Source organism: Oxyura jamaicensis, chromosome 10, assembly GCF_011077185.1.
Source record: "Oxyura jamaicensis isolate SHBP4307 breed ruddy duck chromosome 10, BPBGC_Ojam_1.0, whole genome shotgun sequence".
In the NCBI taxonomy this organism is placed as follows: domain Eukaryota; kingdom Metazoa; phylum Chordata; class Aves; order Anseriformes; family Anatidae; genus Oxyura; species Oxyura jamaicensis.
In genome coordinates, this window is record NC_048902.1 from 11,188,449 (window position 1) to 11,210,317 (window position 21,869).

The 21,869-nt window shown below is 41.5% G+C and overlaps 1 protein-coding gene across 1 annotated transcript; it reads right to left on the bottom strand.

Moving 5' to 3' along the window:
* Positions 1-3,960: 3,960 nt before the first annotated feature.
* On the bottom strand, positions 3,961-18,735 carry LOC118172261 (immunoglobulin epsilon heavy chain-like). Its single transcript, XM_035336061.1, has 8 exons — positions 18,501-18,735; positions 16,926-17,258; positions 8,120-8,176; positions 6,078-6,362; positions 5,353-5,415; positions 5,118-5,233; positions 4,782-4,925; positions 3,961-4,666 (listed from the first exon to the last, which is right to left on the bottom strand). Exons 1-8 carry the CDS (start codon positions 18,544-18,546, stop codon positions 4,652-4,654), a joined length of 1,059 nt encoding a protein of 352 aa, XP_035191952.1. The 5' UTR covers positions 18,547-18,735; the 3' UTR covers positions 3,961-4,651.
* Positions 18,736-21,869: the final 3,134 nt, after the last annotated feature.

Sequence of the window (21,869 nt, forward strand, 5' to 3'; positions counted from 1 at the left end):
CTTTTGGAAAAAGACAGGATTTGTCTGTTAAGGAAGTAATCAGTATCAGAATGTGATAATTTTAAGTTGTGAAGGTGTTCTTTGTAAAGACTATATTTCTCAAATAAACATTTTGGAGCAGCATCAAAGTCCTTACTGATCTGACCTTCCATTCTACCTCCTTTCCTTACATGCTGTTCTCTATCCGTCCCAAGACAGATTTTTTAACATGTATTTCATGAACTTCATGTAGACAGATACAGAACGAATTGCAAATGGTCATGTAGGCAGCCACTCTTCACACTTTCACATAAGGACATGTATTTAAAAAATTGCATTTATAGATATAATAGGTATCATTCATACTAATGCATGCTAAAAAACAAAACATAAACTTACATATATGAACTCAGACAGCAAAGATCGCAAAGATCTACTATTCACTGGAAGATTTCATATACACAATCAACAGTAATTATTGCAGTCATGATTTTTTTTTAAATAATGATTTCAAAATACTCACTTACATGGTCCTGTTCAAACACATCAAGGTAACATATAAGAACACTTTCAAAATGCTTTGCTATGGCAGGATACAAACTTTCACACAGATTCAACAGCAGTCATATAATTTCTTGTTAAATACTGTGCATTAAGATAAAATTCCTGCCTCAGGAATGGAAACCGTAGTGCATAAACTATTATTACAAGTTGATTAGGCACAATGCAATTCATAAGAATAATCTCAAATTTCCATACCCATTATAAAGCAGATTCATACAGTATTTACCTACTCACATATGAACCACTACATGTAATATTGGGTATGTGCCCAGTTTCTACTCAGACCTTTTCCAAACTGCGAACACATTAGGTACTGATGAGGTTTCAGTCTGTGTTCAGGTCCTTTTCTCAGATTGGATACGTCAGTAACTTACATGTTTCAGGTTGAGACACACTTAATGACAGTACTGGAAAATCGATTACCTGATGAATTTAGTCGTCCTTTACTCTGTAGTTAGAGTTTTATTACCAGCCTCCTACACTGACTACAACATCACGTTAGATAGAAACCCTCCTATATTCAACTACCTTTTGGTCAGTCTTGACTTTTATGAAGACAGGCAGACAGAGACAAAGGTAGAACTGTACCAAGCACTGATTTCAGTCTTTACTAAGCATCTCTGGGGAGTAATGCCATGGGTGGAGACACTCAATAGAGTACCCTAGCAACTACTGCAAGGCTGATGACATATCTACAGCCTGTCAGTAAGAAGAAAAATCCCTTTGAAAAAACTGCATCCAGAATTCACCAGAAACATTACAGATGTTTCAGCTAACCAAACCATGCTTTTGAAAAAAGCTCATATGTAGCATCTCAAATAACTGTAAAATGAAATTCTATTGCGAAAAAGAAAATCATTTTGAAGCTCGTAAAAATAATTGAAGATTTTGCTCTGGGACATTTTCACAGCACATTTCATCCAGGTTGTGTCTTTCTATTGCATCTTCTGAGAGACACTTTGGGAAAGCTCTCTAGGCAAAATGTGTTTTGCTTGTTGTTCACCACTTATGGGCTTTCAAGGCTCATCTTCATAATTTCTGATTGCCTTCAAAATGTTAAAGGGGAAAATTAAAAGGTAAACAAACAAACAAAGAAATAAATAAAAGAAACAAAAAAGATTTTTTACTACTTATTTCCTACTTTTTTTTTTTCTTCATTCAGAAGGTATCTAGAAAGAGTAAAACATCAAAATATACTTCCTTATTTCTTCAAACGTTTTTTTATTTTTTTGAAAATGGCAAGCTCACTGATGAGGAAAACTTTAGAGACTTTTGAGTTCTTCAATTCCAAGTAGAGTTAAAAGTACAAAAGAGATTCATTGGAAGGCTGCAATGAAGTCTTCCCCAAACCTTGTCTTGTACAGACTGATAAAACTCAGTTCCCTCAGCTTCTCCTCACAGGGCAAGTACCCTAGCCACTTGGACATCCTGTGGCCTTCCATGGATTTTTTTCCACTTTGTGGGTATTTAACTTGCCTTTACTGTGAGGCTCAAAACTGGAGGCCATATCTAGATGAGATCTAACAAGTGCTGAAAAAATAGAGGGGGATAATCTCTTCCCTCAATCTACTGGCTATGCTACTTTTAATGCAGTCCAGGTACTTTTGGTCTTTACTCTCTGAGTAAACACTGAGCTCTAATGTTTGGTATCTGTGGTATGCACCAATTTCTGAAGCTCTTGCAAAGAAGCCAGTGCAAAGGTTGAGCTGAATCCCCTGTGTAGGCACTTTTACAGGCTGGGACAAAGGGACAAAGTCTTACACTTCATAGGTTCAACAGAAATTCCCTGCTCACTGATAGTATTTCCTCATCTCACATAACATTTTACCTTCAATCTGTTTTCCTGATGGGCAGGAGGAGGAGGGGTGTATCTGTTGTGCTGCATCCTCATGTCCATCCTTATGTTGCCAGAGAATAATTTCATTTTTTGGAAAATCCATGCCAACATAGGGAAGCTTGTAATGAATTGTCCATTTGGCAGTCCTGCCTGCCACTCCTAAAGACAACATCTCTGGGCAGATGTTTCATCTTTCAGTCCCAAACCCTGTCAGTGTGCAGCTGTCCCACGGAAGTAAGAAGGATCACTGCTCACCCTTGTAAGAGTCATGAGGTGAAGCTGTCTATGGGATGAGGTACATAACATCTGCACCATGCAAAGATCCTACTGCAACCAGAGCAGAGCTTCTGGAGGCTCTGCTGCTAGCTTAGGGATGCTGAAGTGTAGCTCTTTGTTTTAGCAGGGTCTGTGCCACATGGCCCAGTCTGGTCCTGGAGCTACTTCACTAGCAGGAGGATGTTAAAGAGCTGCTGAGGACAGCACCATGCTTGGGAGGGAAGGGGGTGCAAATGCTTGGCACTACCTACAGGGAAATTAGTTCTTGCTCAGGAGCCAGAGAGGAAAGGAGGCAATACAGTAGAAACTGGGTACTGTGAAAACAATCTAGCCTGATCTGTTTGGGTGGCTGTGTCACTGAATATTGCACATGTGTAGTATGTCTTACTTGACTAGGAAAGAAGGGAGACTACTTCAAGGGACATTTATAGTCTGTGTGGCTTCACTTGTGCTTCGGTTACTTGGGATGCCTGGGAAACAAAAACATGACTCCTATTGTTCTCCACACTTGTGTGTATGCTTCTGGGACCCAACCACAGATATGCAGGACCTAGAGACATCATAGAAAGGTCACATCTTCTGGACAGGACTGCATGTGTGAACGACTGAACCTAACAAGACTGATTAAACAGATTTTGCCTTGCTGCTTTGGAGCCAGTACCTCAATTGTGTACCCTTTCCCTCAGGAAGTGGTTAATGTGCTTTTCAAAACAAGGGGGAACTTTTCTTGCATAGTGTGATTTAGTCATTCGTTTTAACCACAGGATTCTGCTTCAAGCAGGCAGCAGCTTGAAGCTTCTGGGACAAAAGTTAACTGGGACGTGTGTGTAGTTTTTTTGTTGTTGGTTTTTTTTTTTTTGACTGCTAACCTAACTTCTAGGTTATCTGCCAAACCAGCCCACAGGATTTCCTGCTGGCCCCTTTCCAGTACTGGTAAGTGGAAAGTCAGTATCCTGTTTTCTCACCTTCTGAGATCTGTACCTTCATTCCTTATTCTCATATTGACTATTTTTCTTTTTGTTACAACCAAAAATTTTGAGCCTGACTAATTTAAAAGGGCATGAATAATTAAAATTCATTTAAAAGCAAAGCCAAATTGCTTAGCCCTCCCGAAGTCTTTTAAATGTGCCAGGCAGTCTTTCTCTTATCCTGTGGAAAACCCAAGAAAAGCAACTTTAATCTAAGGGAAATATATCATGTGGTAGGTGATTTCCTAGTTCTCAGTGGTCACTGGATATGACAGTTGAATTTTATCAATTTTCACGAAATTTTCAGAAGTAAGGATACTGTGCAAACCATACAACACTTCAGCATAATAAAATTTTATTTTGATCTTTATTAAGAAACCTAAAATATTATCTTTATATACCTGACAAAGAGAAAAATGTTTCTGGAGGAGCAGAGGAAAATCCTACTATATATCTGTATAACATGAGTTCCTTCAGGTCCAGTGGAGATATGTTCACCTACACTAGAAAATTAGCACTAATAAAAGCATCTAAAAATTAAAACCATGTAATGCTTCCTCTCAGCCTGGAGTATGGCATTACTTTTGTAGACAGTAATGTAATACGAATAGAGATGTTATTTTTCAAGCATAGCAAGTATGAAGCTCAGTTTTAAGCTTTCAAAACTATCTAAGCACTTGGGTACTTCAATGCAGTGGATAGAAGAGTAGGACATCTAAGTATTCCTGCTTAGCAGCAGGTTGAAGACAATTTCTGATACAAATCAAATATAACAAAAAATTGTTGTAACGATTAATGAAACTTAGCAAGACAAGAGTTCAACAACATTAAGTGTTTAAGAAAGCTTTCAGATGGTGTTAACTGAAGAGCACCTCGATGAAGTGATGGGACTCAAAGTTCTACAGGAACTGGGAAGGGGTATTGCTTCTTTGGTTCCTTAGATGTTTATTGGTAGCAAAGTTGAGCCACAGTGTTTAAATTACACTGTTACATGTTTTCTCCCACTCTTCTTCAGCCCTTTGCTGGCTCACTTACCCAGTACCTGAAAGAGCAATGTTTGTTTACTGAAGTTATGCCTAGTTTCTGTGAATTCAGAGTAAACTGGATAATCTTTTTGGTCATTTTGTGTACTTGATCTTCAGAATTCTCCCACCTACCTTTTCCTTTCCCTTTTTCAAATGTTTTGGATTTGGGGATTCTCCCTTTGTAGTCCTCACTTGTCCGGACTTTTCTCCAGACTTTCTCCACTTAAAGCTGCCAGCAGAAGATTTTTGTTGTAACCTGAGGTGCTCTGGTCTAGCCTGGTGTAAAAGCAAATTGCGGATGAACAACCAATGAGTTAGTCACTGGAAACATTGACTCATTCAGTGGAAACCTGAAGAGCTGAGATAATATCACTCCTTGTGGGGTTACAGGAGGTTGCAAACCCAAATCATCTGCACTCCCTACCCTTCCCTCCTATGTTCCCAGGGACTGAATGGTTTATTTCCTACCTCAAAGATGAATAGCTTGATAGTCATGAGCGTACCAAAGGCAATGCTTTTCGCCAGCAAGACTCTCAAACACAAAACAGCCATGAAGAGCATGTTTATTTTTTCCATTTTGACATCTGTTTTCAAAAGAAGAAAAAGATGGAAGAGATTTTGGCCTTGATACTGTAAAAAAAAAAAAAAAAAAAGTAAAAAATAAAAATAAAAAATCCACACATCATAGATGGAAGCAACTAACCTTTTGTAGAAGCATCTGTAATGTTGCAAACATTCACTGTTGCCAGTTCTTCAGTTTTCTCCTCTGTTGAATGATTGAGACACACTATAAACTGTATTTAAACTACATAAAATGAGAATTACAGAAAGGACATCTATGCCCCTTTTCCCAGCAGTAGATAAGCATTATTGGAGTATCAGGTGGCGGGCAGACATTAATTCTGATATTAATTTGAAGAGAAAGAATATCTTTCTACATGTGATTGCAGAAAAGTCCACCAAGATTGTTGAGGATTTTTCTACCCTTTTTGAAATGCACTTTACCATAAGGAAAAAAAAATAGCCAGAAGTTTTGGGTAAAAAACATATTTTCTTTTTCTTTTTGTTTTCATGAGTTATTTCAAGCTTTCTGCTATCAAACATGTACACTCATGTTCCTTGAACGATTTTGTGTTAGATAAAGGTAGACTCACAAACATAGAGTTTTTGTTTTGGTTTGTTGTTTGGTTGTCTCCCCCCCCCCCGCCTTTTTTTTTTTTTTAAAGAAGAAAACTCCAGGTGCTTAAGTAATTGAATTAAGATCATCTATACCATGTACTTTTGAATATCTCACTTCAACATATCTAAGCACCTAAATATCTTTCTGACTGTACTTTCTTGCTCCTGCTAGATGCTCAAAGAATAAGAAAGTATCTTGGAAGAGGCATCTCCCAGAATCAGTCTGTGCTTGTACCATAAACACTGTACCTGGCAGGATTGTGCTGGCTGCAGTCTCATTCCTTTTGTGCACAGCCTTGCAGGTCCCCTCTGCATCTGGTTTTACTCCAATTACTTTCCAGGTACTGTACATCCCCTCTGATGTGATAAGAGGTGCCTTCATATCATATACAATGTGACCCTCAGGACCATCAAGACTGATGTTCTTAGGGTAGAATGTCCTTGCCAAACAAGCTATGTTCAATTTGCTGCCATATTGTCTAGGTTCCTTTGATTTAAGTTCAATGACTTCTGGTGTAGAATATTCTTGTCTGTCTGAAAAAGAAGCATAACTTTAGAATAACTTTATTTCTGCATACTTTCCTGACAGTTAAATCACCTGCAATTCAAATATAGGCCACTCATGTTTTCCCCTGACACCTGAGTGTCTTCTTCCTTCTGTTTCCTAAAGAGCAGATAAAATACAGAAAGGGAGCATACTGGGATTTTAATGGAAGGTTTTAATCTCTTAGGGTCCTAAACTTGTTTTTACCAAAACTCATACCTATATGTGAATTAATTTAAGTTAGGCACTTTGAAAAGAGGGAGCTCTTAAGAATACAACACAAATGATCATATTCATTAATAATTCATAGTAATTTACATCCTAAAAAGAACATTTATTTCAAGGGCAGTCTTATATGTTTCTAACATGATACATGATAAAAGATCCTTGTTTAATTGTGCAAAAAATCTTTACTTGATGAGGTTAAAAGGCTTAACCATAGAATATAAGTGAGAGGACTCTGATACTCCACTGTACAGTACTGTTCCAATAAGTGGGATTGGGTGGGATTACCTGCAGATACAAAATAATGTTGCTGAAACAGAAGATGAAGTTAAATTTTCATTAACAAATGTTCAGGTCCAATGAAATTTTCTTTCCAGATTCTGTTATTTCAACATTTCCATAAAATTTCTTTGAGGAACCTGACCCAGGCATAGAAATGTCTCTAGACCTAACAAATGAATAGTGTTACGTGAGCTCTGCAGTGATTTCCAAGTTATGAAACCATTTCACTACATAATGCTGAGCCATGCTAAGGAATAAAACTAGAGCAACTAATAGAGGCTTTCAGTGCCTTTCCACATATCCCATTTACTGTCTTCTCTCTGCATATTCCTTCTGAAAGAAACAAGTGTCCTGTAGATCCTTAAAGCATCTTTGTACTAAGCATTTATGCTTTCACCGAAACCTACCCCTGTCATTACTGTGAAAAGCTAGGAGAAAAATAAGAGATCTCTGGAATGCTCATCCCCAGTTAAATGTTTATCCAGGATCTCCTGATATGTTCATGTGCATTGCCTGTCCTGGAAGTTCGGCTGCTGGGACTTGGAGCTGACTCTCTCTCATCTCCCCGCATGGGAGCTGGTTTAAACTGAGGTTATAAGCATTTTGTCTGCACCTAAGTTATAGCTCCTTCAGCATCACAGCCTGTGCCTGGCCGTGGCGATCTCTCATGAGATCCCCCCAAGAGTACTGTGTTCAGCTCTGGATTCCCCAACATAATAAGGACATTAACCTGTTGGAGTGAGTCCAGAGGTGGCTGCAAGGATGATCAGAGGGTTGGAACACCTCTCCTATGAAGGCAGGCTGAGAGAGTTTGGGTTGAGGCTCAGGGGAGACTTTATTGCTTCACATTCCCACACAAAAGCTGGGGAAGATAGACCATCCAGGATTTTTCTCCTGAAACCCTTTATGTCTCTGTTTTCCTTTCCATGCACCTTAGTGTTACACATATGAAAAACAAACAAGCAAAACAAACAAAACAAAACAAAACAAAACAAAAATAATAATAAAAAAAAACTTTACCTCATACTAAAGCTGAGCCAAAATACCAGAAAAGTTTTGTTAACTAAATTGAGGACTTGAACACCTTGTTTGTATATACATGTTCAAGAGATCCCTAGCAACAGAAAATTCTCATTCAACTGCAACATCATACAATCAACCCCACCTCATATTTACTCCACTTTGTCCACCCCACCTCGAACTTACAAAATATATTAGTAGTAATACAAATGGAACTTACTTGGTTCAACCGAGAAAGTGATCCCACTTCCAAATACAAGCTTGTCTGTTTCCACAGTGTTTCTGCATAGTCACAAAACAGAAACAATTTCCTCACTATGTATTAAAGGTGTATAAAATCAAGGAACAAAATGACAGCGGTTAGTCCAAAGGATCTGTGAATGAAATGTTATGAAAGCTCTCCAAAGAAACTTTTCTTTCCAAAACTGGGGGGGAACAATATTTTTGTAGTAGAGAGATTTCAAACAACTTGATGTAGGCCAAAGCTTTCAAAACTCTTTCCTCTTCTCTTTTGTTAATTCAATAAGCAATAAACTTGCAGAATAAACAGTCACAGAAATTCTGCAGTTTGCTCCTTCAACACATTCCCTTCTTTCTTTCTTTCTTCCTTGAAATGTATTTTTCTTTTTGCAGTCCCAGGTTTTTGTATGAGGCCTTAGAGTGTTTGTGTCACTGTGCTGCTCCAAGTTCTCAACACAATGATATACTTAGTTACAAAAAGTGCCTCTTCCTTCCTTTTTACTTCACAGTATTTCAGATGACACAGGTATATCGATATACCACACAAAGAAATCGCATAGACTTGCAAATAAGAATCTGACCATGGGTCAAAAGTGGGTATTTAAACCTACCTGGGACATACAGAATTACAATGTGGCTCTGGGAACACTTAGTTAATGCCTAATGAAAAAACAAGAGTTGTGTGAGTATGATGCTACAGAAATAAGCAAAACTCTTCAGAGTTGCAGAAGTGTTCTGCTTTTGTTTGTTTCTTTACTTTTTCACTTTGGATTTTTTTTTTAATTTTAGTGGGTTTTGTCTATTATTATTATTTTTATTTCCCAGGAAGAAGAGGGAATTGCTCACTCTGGGCTTTTAGAGCTGTTATCTTTCTGGGTGGCCCAGGGTTAAGGGTGATTTAATACCTCAGGAAATCATGCTTTTGATAACTGTTCTTTATTGGGTAGAGATATATTGTGCCATAGAGGCATTATTAAATACGGATTTTGCTGTGGATGGTGCAAGTTGGATTGATCAAATGCTGCATAATGGTCAAATTCTGCACTCTTAGCATGAACAGCATCTAAAGATTTGTGTGAAGCATAATGTCCAGGGAAAAATAAAATTCACATGAATACATTTGTTATGCATATGCGTGGCGAGATGCTCCCTTCCTCTGTTATGGCATGGGAGAATAAAAGAATAGAACACTTATATAACATACTTACATAACCAATTCACATTAAAAAATAAATCAATAAAAATCTGTGATTTATCTGTTGGTGGTCTTTAAAGATATTGATAGACTATTTACAGGTGATACACAACAACTCTGCTGACTCATTCAGTTGCTCCTGAATGGACTAGCCAATGCCCTCCTTGGTTATATGGACAAACTATTCACCAGATAATAGTCTGTTATCCACACACCAGCAACCTTCTAGAAACACACCTGACACTCTTGCATCAGCTTGTTGGTCACAACTGAAGGTCACAACCCTGTAAGAGTAGTTGGCTGGTCTTGTTGGCTGGTCAAGGAGTGTTGCCTGGTGAAGATGTTTGTGAAAGAGAGTATGAGATGTTGACAGTCAAATGCATGACTTCACTGAGGGCAAATCATGCCTGACCAATTTGGTGGCCTTCTATGATGGAATGACTGCATCAGTTGACAGAGGAAGACCAACCGATGTCATCTACCTGGACTTCTGTAAGGCTTGTGACACGGTCCCACATGACATCCTGATTTCTAAATTGGAGAGATATGGATTTGGTGGGTGGACCATTCAGTGGATAAGGAATTAGCTTGATGGATGCACCCAGAGAGTAGTGGTCATTGGCTCTATGCCCAGGTAGACGCCATTGCTTTTCAATATCTTCATCAATGACATAGATGATGGGATTGAATCATAGAATCATAGAATCATAGAATCATAGAATATCCCGAGTAGGAAGGGACCCATAAGGATCATCAAGTCCAACTCCTGGCACAGCACAGGCCTACCCAAAAGTTTAGACAATGTGACTAAGTGCACAGTCCAGTCATTTTTTAAATTAAGGCTCGGTGAAATGACTACTTCACTGGGGAGCCTGTTCCAGTGCGCAATCACCCTCTCAGTGAAGAACCTCCTCCTGATGTCCAGCCTAAACTTCCCCTGCCTCAGCTTAACACTGTTCCTGTGGGTCCTATCACTGGTATTTATGGAGACTAGGTCACCCGCCTCTCCACACCCCCTCGCAAGGAAGTTGTAGACCGGAAGTTGTAGAAATTAAGTGCACCTTCAGCAAGTTTGCAGATGACACCAAGCTGAGTGGTGCAGTTGATACAACAGAAGGAAGGGGTACCATCCAAAGGGACCTGGATAAGCTTGAGAAGTGGGCCCACATGAACCGAATGAGGTTCAACAAGTCCAAGTGCAGGGTGCTGCACCTGGGTTGGGGCAGTCCCAGGCATGTGTACAGACTGGGAGAAGAACCTATTGAAAGCAGCCTTGAGGAGAAGGATTTGGGGGTTCTGGTAGATCAGAAGCTCAACATGAGGCCAGTAGTGTATGCTTGCAGCTCAGAAGGCCAACCATATCCTGGGCTGCATCAAGAGAAGCGTGGCCAGCAGGTCAAGGGAGGTGATTGTCCCCCTCTGCTCTGCCCTTCTGAGGCCCCACCTGGAGTACTGCATCCAGGTCTGGGGCCCCCAGTACAAGAAAGCTGTGTACCTGTTAGAACAGGTCCAGAGGAGGGCCACAAAGATGATCAGAGGGCTGGAGCACCTCTCCTATGAAGAAAGGCTGAAAGAGCTGGGGATGTTAAGCCTGGAGAACAAAAGGCTCTGGGGAGACCTCAATGGGGCATTTCAATACTTAAAGGGTTCTTATAAAAAGGAAGAAGAGGGACTCTTTACTCATGTAGATAATGATAGGAAAAGGGGGGATGGTTTTGAACTGAAAGAGGGGAGATTTAGATTGGATGTTAGGAAGAAATTCTTTACTCAGAGGGTGGTGAGGCACTGGAACAGGTTGCCTAGAGAAGCTGTGGATGCCCCATCCCTGGAGGTGTTCAAGACCAGGCTGGATGGGGCCCTGGCAAACCTGATCTAGTGTGTGGCATCCCTGCCTATGGCAGGGGGGTTGGAAGTAGATGATCTTTAAGGTCCCTTCCAACCCAAGCCATTCTATGATTCTATGATTTTATGACAACTTTCCTGATTGTTGCTCATCCATAGATAACATTAGTGCCTTGACTACACGGTAAATAGCTTCTCCATTTCAGTTTGCTTATCCTTATGCTTAGATTGCTTGCATTCTGCTCAGGCTTAATTAATCAGTGTGGTACTTATATCAAACTTAGTCCATGGTCTGTTGCCATGTTGTCATTCAATATCCGAAAGACCCTGATTATCCTGTCACATTTTTGGCACGGTCAGTCTTGTCCCAAAAATGGTGTTCTTTACCCAGTGTGCAAGGAGCTGATTAGCACTCAGAATCAAGACATTCATTTATTTCATGTCTGCACAGAGATGAATGCCAGGTGGTAACTTCATGAAGCTCGCATGCCACCCTTACTGAGAACAGTTAATTATTTTATACATTACAGAATGCAAGATCATCACATCCTCAGGTTCAATGATAGCTTTCACTTACATGTTTGGTCTTTTAACTTCTTGCTTTCATTTAAAGATACAGTATGTTACTTTTTTAGTACGCATGCTCAGAGAGTAAGTGGTTTCATGTGGTAGGGGGCTTCCCTAGCCTACAGGTGGTTACTTTTCTATGTTAATGAGATAGAAATAGTCCAAAAGCTATCAAAATTTCTTCAGTTCAAATGGGACATACATACCCCTTGGAGGCCCCAGTCTAATGGAAAGGTCAGAAGGATGAATCAAACCCTCAAAAGGCAGCTTTTGATGTTATGTCAAGAAACACTTCTTAAATGGATAGATGTTCTGCCAATTGCTCTGATAAGAAATAGAATCTCCCCTCGGGTAAGAGAAGGAATAAGTCCTTTCAAAATATTATAAGGGAAACCTTACCCTGTCAATAGGACAGAATACCAGACTGATGGCATGTATATCAGGGATTATGATTTATGGAAAGATTACCTGGTGTCTCTCTTATGAGTACTGTCTTCTTTATACAGGTAACTCAACCAGAGAGCTCCACTTCCCTTGGCTGTCCTAGCACACAACTTATTTTATGATTCTAAGGTGGGAGACAGTGACCAGAAAACCTGGTCAGTTTTACTACTCGATAAAGAAAGAAATGCAGTATGAGAATGTTGATTCAATCGGTTGTCTGAATGAAGATCTGTGGATCAGGATGATAAGAAATAAAGAAAGGGGAACTGTAAGCAAAATGCTGAGACACAGACATAACAAAGCAAAAATGAAGACAATAACAAGAAACAAAACTCCCAGCCTCAGTGGTTGATAAGCTAGCAAGCTACAGGCATAATTTTCAGGAAGATGAACCTGAATTTTGGACCTGTGAACCAGAAAGAGTCTGGACTGGGAGGATGCAGAAACGCAGATCTCTGAAAACCCATGGAGGTGTTCGGGGGGGAGAGCAGCAGGAGGAACAAAGAGGGATAGGTAGAAAAGGGTAGAAAAATCATGTGTAAAGTGGGGCCAGTCAGTACGCTTGTCTAACTGAGCCCTGCAGCTGAACACCACAGTCTGTCCTTTCTTCTCATCTTTTCTCATTAAATCTTCTCTTAACTCACTCTCTGTTTATTCACATTGTCTCTCCTCTGTGTCTGTGCACTGCAAGACAGGCCTGGCATCCTGGCAGAGTTGCTGGGCATACATTTCAGCCATGCTGGCACTTGAGGGATCCAGGCAGAAGTGCTGGACAGACACAATTGTAAGGGACCCTGAGATGGTTTTACTCGAGTGGGCAGCCAAGCTCCACCACAATCGCTCTCTCACTCCTCCCCTCCTCAAAGAGGAACGGGGACAAAAGGCAACACAAAGAGCTCGACGTTTGAGATGAGAATGATTTAATTAAAGGGAAGGGGAATGGGGAGGAAAAGAAACAAAAGAAACAACAAGGCCACGCGGAAGCACAGAGAGAAAGGAAAAGTTATTCTTTACTTCCCATCAACGAGCAATGTTCAGCCACGTCCTGGGAAGCAGGGCCTCAAAACGCATACCAGTTGTTCAGGAGGACCGCCTCCCCCACGAGAGCCCCCCTTTTATTGCTGAGTGTGACATCAGGTGTTATGGAATATCCCTTTGGTTGGTTTAGGTCAGCTGCCCTGGTGATGTCCCCTCCCCATCAATTGCCCACCCCCAGCCTGCTGCCTCCAGGGGGCTTGGAGGGAGTCCCGATGCTGTGCCAGCACTGGGCAGCAATAGACACAGCACTGGAGTGATACCAGGGCTGTTCCAGCTACGAGTGCAGAGCACAGCACTGTGTGGGCTGCTGCAGGGAAAGGTGACTCCATCCTAGACAGACCCAACACAGACCCAAAAGGAACATCAAGCCCAGCTCCTGGGTTTTCTCTCTAATGGCTACAAAGGAGACACAATGAGTAACTTAGATATAACCTTCTGAACTGTGGCAGGTAAGACCCCACCTGCTGACCAAGAGCAGACAATTAGATGTTCAAAATCAAATTATCCTGAGCTCAACACCCATATTTGAGTGCAAAAAAAAAAAAGCAAGCATGGCATATAGTGATTGTCCCACAGCTTGCATCATGATCAGTATCAAATCTGTTCTCTGAGGTTGTGAGGAAGTGGAATATTATACACCTGCAGGCTCTTCAGGAAGTCAGTTTGTGTTGTGTAGTTCAGTCCTCTTCAATTACTGTGATACTTACTCCACACAGTAATGAATAGTCGTACAAAAACATTTCTGAGTTCATTTCAGTACCAGGTGACACACCGTCTTTGATGTCTTTTGAATGCTGCATTTTGTCTTCCCCTCTGTTCTTTTACTGATGGAAAATCAAACCACAGAGAAATTGCTGTAAATTAAAAATGACATTGTCAGCATCTCTCCTATAGTAGATTAAGGAAATGGTATGCCTCTCTCACTGGAACATTGCCTATACTTGGTGACATTGAATATTCAGAACTCTTTACTCTCAAATTTATTCTAGATTTCTTTTCAATAAAATTCTGGAGATTTAAGGTAGGACATTTTCTTAATGTCAGAGACCACATATACCCAAACACATTAAGCGTCAGTTTAATTTTGTCTTACATATTAGGACTATTCTGGACTGATCATCTACCAAACTACTTTTATTTCTAATATGTTTATGACATAGTAAAATAAGTCTGTGATACGCATATTTATCAGAGGTTAATTTTGCTTGGTGTCATTGCCTATTTTGCTGTAAAGGTGTGCTAAGATTTGAAGGATGGGGGGTGATGCCAGAAAACATAGAATCACAGAATGGACAAGGCTGGAAGGCATGTTAAAAGACTGTCTGATCTCAAACCCCTGTTCAAAGCAGGGTCAGCTAAACCAAGTTCCTAAGTGCCATATCCTGTTGAGTACTGAATATGGAGACTCTACAGCCTCTTTGGGCAACTTGTTTCAATGCTCAGTTACCTGCCAAGTGAAAAAGCTCTTCATTATGTTTGAGTGGAATTTCCTGTATTTCATTTTCTGCCCATTTCTTCTTGTCATGTCACTAGGTATCACTCAGAAAAGCCTGGCTCCATCCTTTTTACTCCCATGGGTACATTGCAGGCTCATGTTCACCAGAGTCCCTCACGATCCCCAGGTTGTTCTGCCAAGTTGCCAATAAGACATTTTTAGTCATTTTGTCAAGAAAAAAACTATACTCTAGTTCAATTTCTACTATGGTGCATGTCCAATTGGTGTATGGGGAGAAAAGGAGTGGGGGATGATTTACTGTGTTTGCTGTGGCTACTTGTTGGATTCCCTAAAATCAAGAAATTACCCTTCAGACATTTCAAGGAAAACTTTCCTCATGAAGAATTGGAAGAAAATGGTTTTGTACCCAACTATCAAAACTCTCATAACATTTCAGCCTTCTCACCCTTTTTTTTTTCTTTTGTCCTGCTCTTTCCATCAGTCATTATGCTTTTTTTCTAAAGAAATTCTAATTTTTCCTGCAGAAATATGCAGCTGTGTCTGCAGCTGTTGCAGGGAGAGATGGTCCTTAGAAGGATCTGCAGAGTTAATGACTTGGCTTTGAAAGGATTAAACATTACATTGGACTCTCGAGAAAGGATAGAGCAAAGCTAGGTTTTAGGTATTTCCCAGAGTGTGTTGGATCCAACTCCAGGCTCAGCTGCTATCAGTGATGGGTATGCCAGGGATGTTGTAGGTGACTGACTCTGAGATCTATTCTATTCCATATCTTTCTCTGCACGTAAGAAAGCATATCTGGAAATGAGAGAGGCTAAACTGAGTATGTGGTATATGGGTGGAGAGCTAGATCAATCAGAAGAAGTTGGGTGTTAACCCTGGCATATGCCAGCTAAGTGCCATACAAGTGCTGACTTGTGTTACTCCTGCAGTGGGATAGTGGAGAACCGGAAGTAAGAAAACTCATGGACTGAGATAAAGACTTGAGGGAAAGCAAAAGCTGCAGATGCAAACAAAACAAAATAGGAATACATTCATTGTTTTCCACTGGAAAACAGATTTTTAGCCATTTCTTGGAAAGCAGGGCTTCATCATGCATAATGGCAACTTGGGAAGAAAAGGCCATAACTCCAAACATCTCCCATTCCTCCCTCAATTCCCCACAGCTTTTATTGTTGAGCATGACATCATGTGGTATGGAATATCATTTTGGTCAGCTGGGGACAGTTGTTCTGGCTGTGTCCCTTCCCAGCTTCTTGTGCACCCCAAGTGTGAGAACTAGAAAAGACCTTGACTCTTGGTAAGTGCTGCTCAGCAATAACCAAAACATCAGTGTGTTATCAACACTATTTTCCTCACAAATCCAAAATATAGCCTAATGTAAGCTACTATAAAAAAATATTTCAGCCAAAATCAGTACATTGGGTCAATCTGGTGAGGAGATTCTCCTCACTGCCAGACATCAGTGCACAAAGAAACACCATCCATGACTTACCTGGACTGAGTACCAACACAGCTAAGAAATCTTTCTGTATGGCTAGCAGTGCTGGTGCCCAGCGCTGGCAGAGGCCACCCACAGCAGGCTGGAGGAAGCTCTATCAAGAAGGATTAGGCAGTGCTGGGATGTGTTTCTGCTTGAGGTTTTAAATACTCTGCGGCAAACTATTGCTGCTCAGGCCCAATCTCCAGATCCAGCATATAGAAAAGCAAACACCCACCTTTGCTGTTCCCAGAGCTATAAGGGTACCCAGCCTCTCCAACAAGGGTGTAATCCCCCTTTAGGAGATAGACGGGCAGCTTGGGGCAGGTTTGTGCTGCACACAGAAGGTGCCATGTGCCATCTTGCAGCCCCAAGAAGCTTCACAGCAGCCCTGAGATGGAGAGCTGAGGGTGCCCTGCTCCTTTTATTCTCTTGGGATTAAAGGAGCACCAGGGTAGATGTGGAGAAGAGGCAGTGATAGTAGCTTGTGGAGAAGTCTGTGAATTAGATGAAAGTCTATGTTGTATGAAAGGTTTGGGGATTGAGCTGCCCATGGGACTTACTCATACATGAAATATTATTTCTGACTTCTGTTACAAATGTCAAACTTCTCTGCAGATTCAGTTGCCATGGATAGGTTGGGAGATCCAACATCTTTTAGTCCTGATCTTCACTGTTATTTCAGAGAACATGTACAGGCAACTGTCACTTTGAGAAAGGGCTCTGTCACCACAGTAGTCCTCCCACTTTTTGTGCTGCCTCTGCCTCCATTGATTTTATGGTGTGCTGTCTGGCACAGAAGTAGGTGCCTGTGTCTATGGCTGTAAGGGCATGCAGCTGCAGGGAAAACTTATTTTTGGCTTTATTTACAGAGATGGTGGCTCGGCCTTGGAAAGGTGGGGCATAGCCTGTGTTTTTCCCAAAAGGATAGATCCATGCTAGAAATTGCAGCTCCCCTGTTGGAGCCAGACGGACATAATTCCAGTCATAGAGACGGTTATCCAAAGGTGCTCCTATTACAGTGCAGGTGAGTGGGAGTGATCCAAAGACTTTCCCCTCCTTGGGACCAGATGCCACCATTTTTATGTTGGAAAGGGTACCTAGAAAGACAGAGGGCAGGTATGAATTTTGAGATTTGTGAGAAAGTTCATGGGCTCAGTAGTCAGTCCCAAGGTTGCAGGGTGCACAAAAATAGAGTCCTTTAGCTCCAGGAGTTATTCATATGTGGAAATAGTTGGCAAGGTCCTGGAGACAGAGAATGCACAAGACCAGACACTTCCCTGTTCACAGCAATTTGAGCAATGTGAAGTAATTTTGGTTGATGCAGAAGATAAACATGGTACCCCCACACCAGGCACCTGTTAATACAAGTGAAGCCCAAAGGTCAGAGGCCTGGAAGAAGAGAAGCATGGACCATCTGGGTTCTGTCAGCCCCTCTCCACCCTCCATGAACCTTACCTGACCATTCACCTCTGAAACACACAGCAACAGTAACAGTAACAAGTGGATAGGTGCAGGGTGCCCAAAGACCCCCTACTACTTTCATATGTTCTCCTCAGTCAGGGTTGCTCCCCACCACTAACACACTGCCCATTCTTCCAGGGTATGGCATTAGGTAGGAGAGAAGAATACTGAGAGGCCACAACCCCTTCCTCTCCCTTTTACAGAGAGAAGTTAAAACTCCAAAGCTGTCCTTGTTCTCTCTCTCCCCAAATCCTTGCTGTCTCCGTGGGCTTGGAGTCCCCAGTATGAGAAGTGAGATAGCACAGAGAAGGAATGCATGGGGCAGGCATTACAGTTGGGCATGGAAATATCTGGGCATAGAAACGGCCTTGTGGTCCTGGGATCCTTCTTGGGACCTGCCTTTATCTCCTAGAGTTGCTGTGAAGAGGAGACACAACAACATTACGGCCACCCTCCTTCTGCTCCTTCTTCAGCCTGAGCTAAGCCCAGAGCCAGCCTGCCTCTCCCATACCTCAACACAAGAAGACAGTATGGGCTGAGTGATGCTGGGCATCTGAAGAGAATGGTCAGGGTGCCATGTGAGGACAGAGCTCAGATTTTCCTAGGTCAGGAAGAGTCAGCTTGGGTCCCACCCCTTCCAGCCCTTGAGCTGGTGGACAGCTCTCCTATGCCATGAGGTGAAATACAGAGACACTGCAGAATTATGCCAGATCATCCTCCTTAGATCCTTCAATATCTACACATCCTGCAGAAGGGCAGGGAAGGGCAAAGAGTAGTTCTGAAATGCTACAAGTCCTGGGCAGAGGATCCACCCTTGTGAGGAGAGAGCAAAAAAAACCATGCCCTTGTCCTTGACACAGGAAAAGTGGGGCTCTCACCTTCAGGGGCTGCAGCAAAGGTAATGACCAGCAGCCAGAGGAACATTGCAGGCTTCTCCAGAGGAATTTGCAGGGTGAGGTAGAGAGTTCAGGCCTTCCTCACTTTGGGTCAGCAGAGAAATGTCCCGTCCTTTCAACACTGAAGGCTGATTTCCTTCCAACTCTACACAGATTTGCAGCCTTTTCTGACCAACCCCTTTGCAGCTGCAGGTACTTTAGGCTCTGGGGAGCTGGATACCTTAGTCACTGCTGTCATGGGTGGGGAGAGCAAGTCACATTTCCTTTTGGGTACTGCTCAACCTGCACAGGAAACCCAGGGACCTCTGTTGTCTCAGTAGGGCCTCTCATAACCATTTCCCCAAACGCTTTTCAGTGTGGGTTGTTGCTCTGCAGATAGCTGGGGGCAGGGTGAGGGGGAAGATATTCACCATAATGTGGAGAATGCTTTCTCCCTGGGAGTGAGATGGGGTCAAATCCTTCTTCCCCCAACCTGTTGCTGCACCCCTCACCAAAGCCCATGGCTATCAGGTCTGGGAGGGAGAAGGAGGATTTTCACCTCTGGTTCCTCCACCTCTGTATCACTGTGAGCTACGCCCAAAACAAAGAAATAGAGTAGGCAGTCCTGTTCTTGCATTGTGAAGACCAGGATCCCTTCCTGGAAGAAAGATCTGCCCTGTGGTGGTTTTACCCTGCTGCGCAGCCAAATTCCACCACAACCACTCTCTCACTCCCCATCCTCAAAAGAAGAAAGTATGCTGGAAAGAAAAAAAGAAGACTCACGTGTTAAGATAAGGATAATTTAATTAAAGGGGAAAGGAAGAGGGAAAAACAACAACAACAACCAAGCAAAAGCCGCGTGGAAGCACAGATGAAGAAAAATATATTATCTACTTCCCATCAACGATTGATGTTTGGCCACACCCTTGGAAGCAGGGCCTCAATACGCATAGTGGTTGTTTGGGAGGACAGACGTCTTCATAATGAGAATGTGTGTGTGGCCCCCTTCCCCCCACCCCCCTTTGTCCCCTCCCCCCTTTTATTGTTGGGTGTGATATCATACAGTATGTGATATCCCTTTGGTCAGTTTGGGTCAGCTGCCTTGGTGATGTCCCATCCCCACCTCTTGCCCACTGCCTACCTACTGGCTTTGGGGGGCTTTGGGGAGAGTTTTGATGCTGTCCCAGCACTGCTCAGCAATAGACCAAACACTGGTGTGATACCACTGCTGTTCTAGCTACAAGTTCAGGCACAGCACTGTATGGGCTGCTGCAGGGAAAGGTAACTCCATCCCAGCCAGATCCAGTACAGAACCATGGGGCCACAGAAGGATCCTGTCACAGATAGGTTGCTGTTACATATTGTGGGGGCTCACTGGGATGCTTCAGTACCAACACTGTTAAATGGGAGAGGAAGAGAATTTTCTCTCAGAAGCAATACATTGCACAGTACATGCTTTGTCTGGTAAACGTAGATGATGACTTTTAGTGAGACTGAGAAGAAAATGTTGTTTTTTTCTCCCCTGTGTGGATCACAGAGTCGTTCTTTCTAAAAGGAAAGATGGAAGTAAAAGGGATGAAGAAAAGATAAATTGTTTATGCAACACTTGATCATAACCAGGGTAGGCTGGAGAAGAGAATATTAAGAGAATGGGAGGGAGGTTGTTTACAGTTCCAAATTAAATAGAGCCATAAAACTTTTCTGTTTAGAAAAGAGCACTTAAGCTGCAACAAAAGAGGCAGAAAGAAAAACTAGAATGAGAACAATAATGTGAGAAGGAACTTGAAGGAGAGAAGCAGTTAACAGCAAAACCTGCTAGGAGGACGTGAAAGCAGAACATGCAATAACTTGTACAAATTAATCATTTCTGCATTCTCTGGAATGAAGGCAGACTTTGATTAAATTCAGTTATAGTTGTTACTAGCAACAGTCTACTCTGCTATTATAAATTCCAGAATGTTCGTAATCAGTTAGTAACATTGACGTTTTTCATTTTAGCCTTTAAAGTTGCCTTCTTTTGTAACACTATGCAGTTTGATACTACTATAATGTAAGTAAGTTCTTTTTAATATCTATACAGGGGAACCTAATCATCACAGTTCTTTGAATACCTCTAATTTTTCCATCTGTTCTTTTGGTACTGAGAACTCTTAAGGGTTGTTAGGTGTCTGCCATACATGATTTTCAGACAAAATACAGAACATTAAAGCTCAGTTCTGGTCCCCAGACTGAGTGCTTGAATGTTTCACTGAAACTGCTTTGATTTAGGCAGTTGTGGTCTCCTTTCAATGCTATGGATCTGACGAGATTTCCAGTGTATTTGCCTGAAAGTTCACCTTGTCGAAGCAGCTTTTTTTTGTAGTTGTTATTGGACAACTTAAGAACAGCTTCAAAGTAACTTTTGAATCACTTTCCAGCTGAATGGGTTGGAGAGCAATCATAAAAAAAAATAAATAAATAAATAAAAATAAAAAAGCAGAACACAAGATTCTTGGAATTGATGTGTGCACAATACAAAGATTATTGACTTTGTGCTTCTACAAATGTTTGAGTCAAATGAATGAACTGTTGCTTCTATAATAGTTCAACTGGAAGACTCTGGTCTAGGCAGACGTCTACAGGACTGAAAGTTGTAGTTTCTTCACATTGAGTGACTAACTGAAGCATAGCCAAAACTAAACAACTTCTACTTCATGTGAAGTTTAGTTGTCTGTAGGAAAAACTACTGCATTTAACTTTTTCCTAAACAAATTACTCGTGTGCTTTGGGGTTATGTGAGATAATCTGTGTGAGGGCAGCATAACAATTAGTGAATACTGATGTTGTATGGAGGTTGATATACATCTCTCTGAGTTTAATTACTTGCAGCACCTGGTGTGAATTCCCATTCAAAGGAACATACATCTGGCTTAAACTGTTTGGTCCTACAGTCTAACAAAATTGTTGTGTTGTGTCTATTATTTTTAAGCAGTAATGTAAATGGCATATATTGAAGTAAGATGAAGGGTAGAATGGTGAAACTTTCTATGAAGCATGTATGCTAAGGCACCAGAGGGGTGACTCATTTTTTCTTCAGTTTTAGATGATTTACATGTTGTATACGTGCCTGGACTCATAACTTTCTGAGGTCCTAATTTCCCACTGCTAATGTTCATCTTTTTCTGTGAAAGACCTACTGTAACGAGTAGTCATTCAACATAAAGTCAACTGCCATGATGTTTTGGAACAAGAAGAACAAATTCCTTAAAGTAGTCTGAAGGGACACTGAAATGCTGTTACTGAAGTAGTAATAGATTTAAACTTTCCGCAGGTGTATTTTCTTTAAATTGAATTTGTCTTGTATTAATTGCCAGTGGATTGTTGACCTGTACT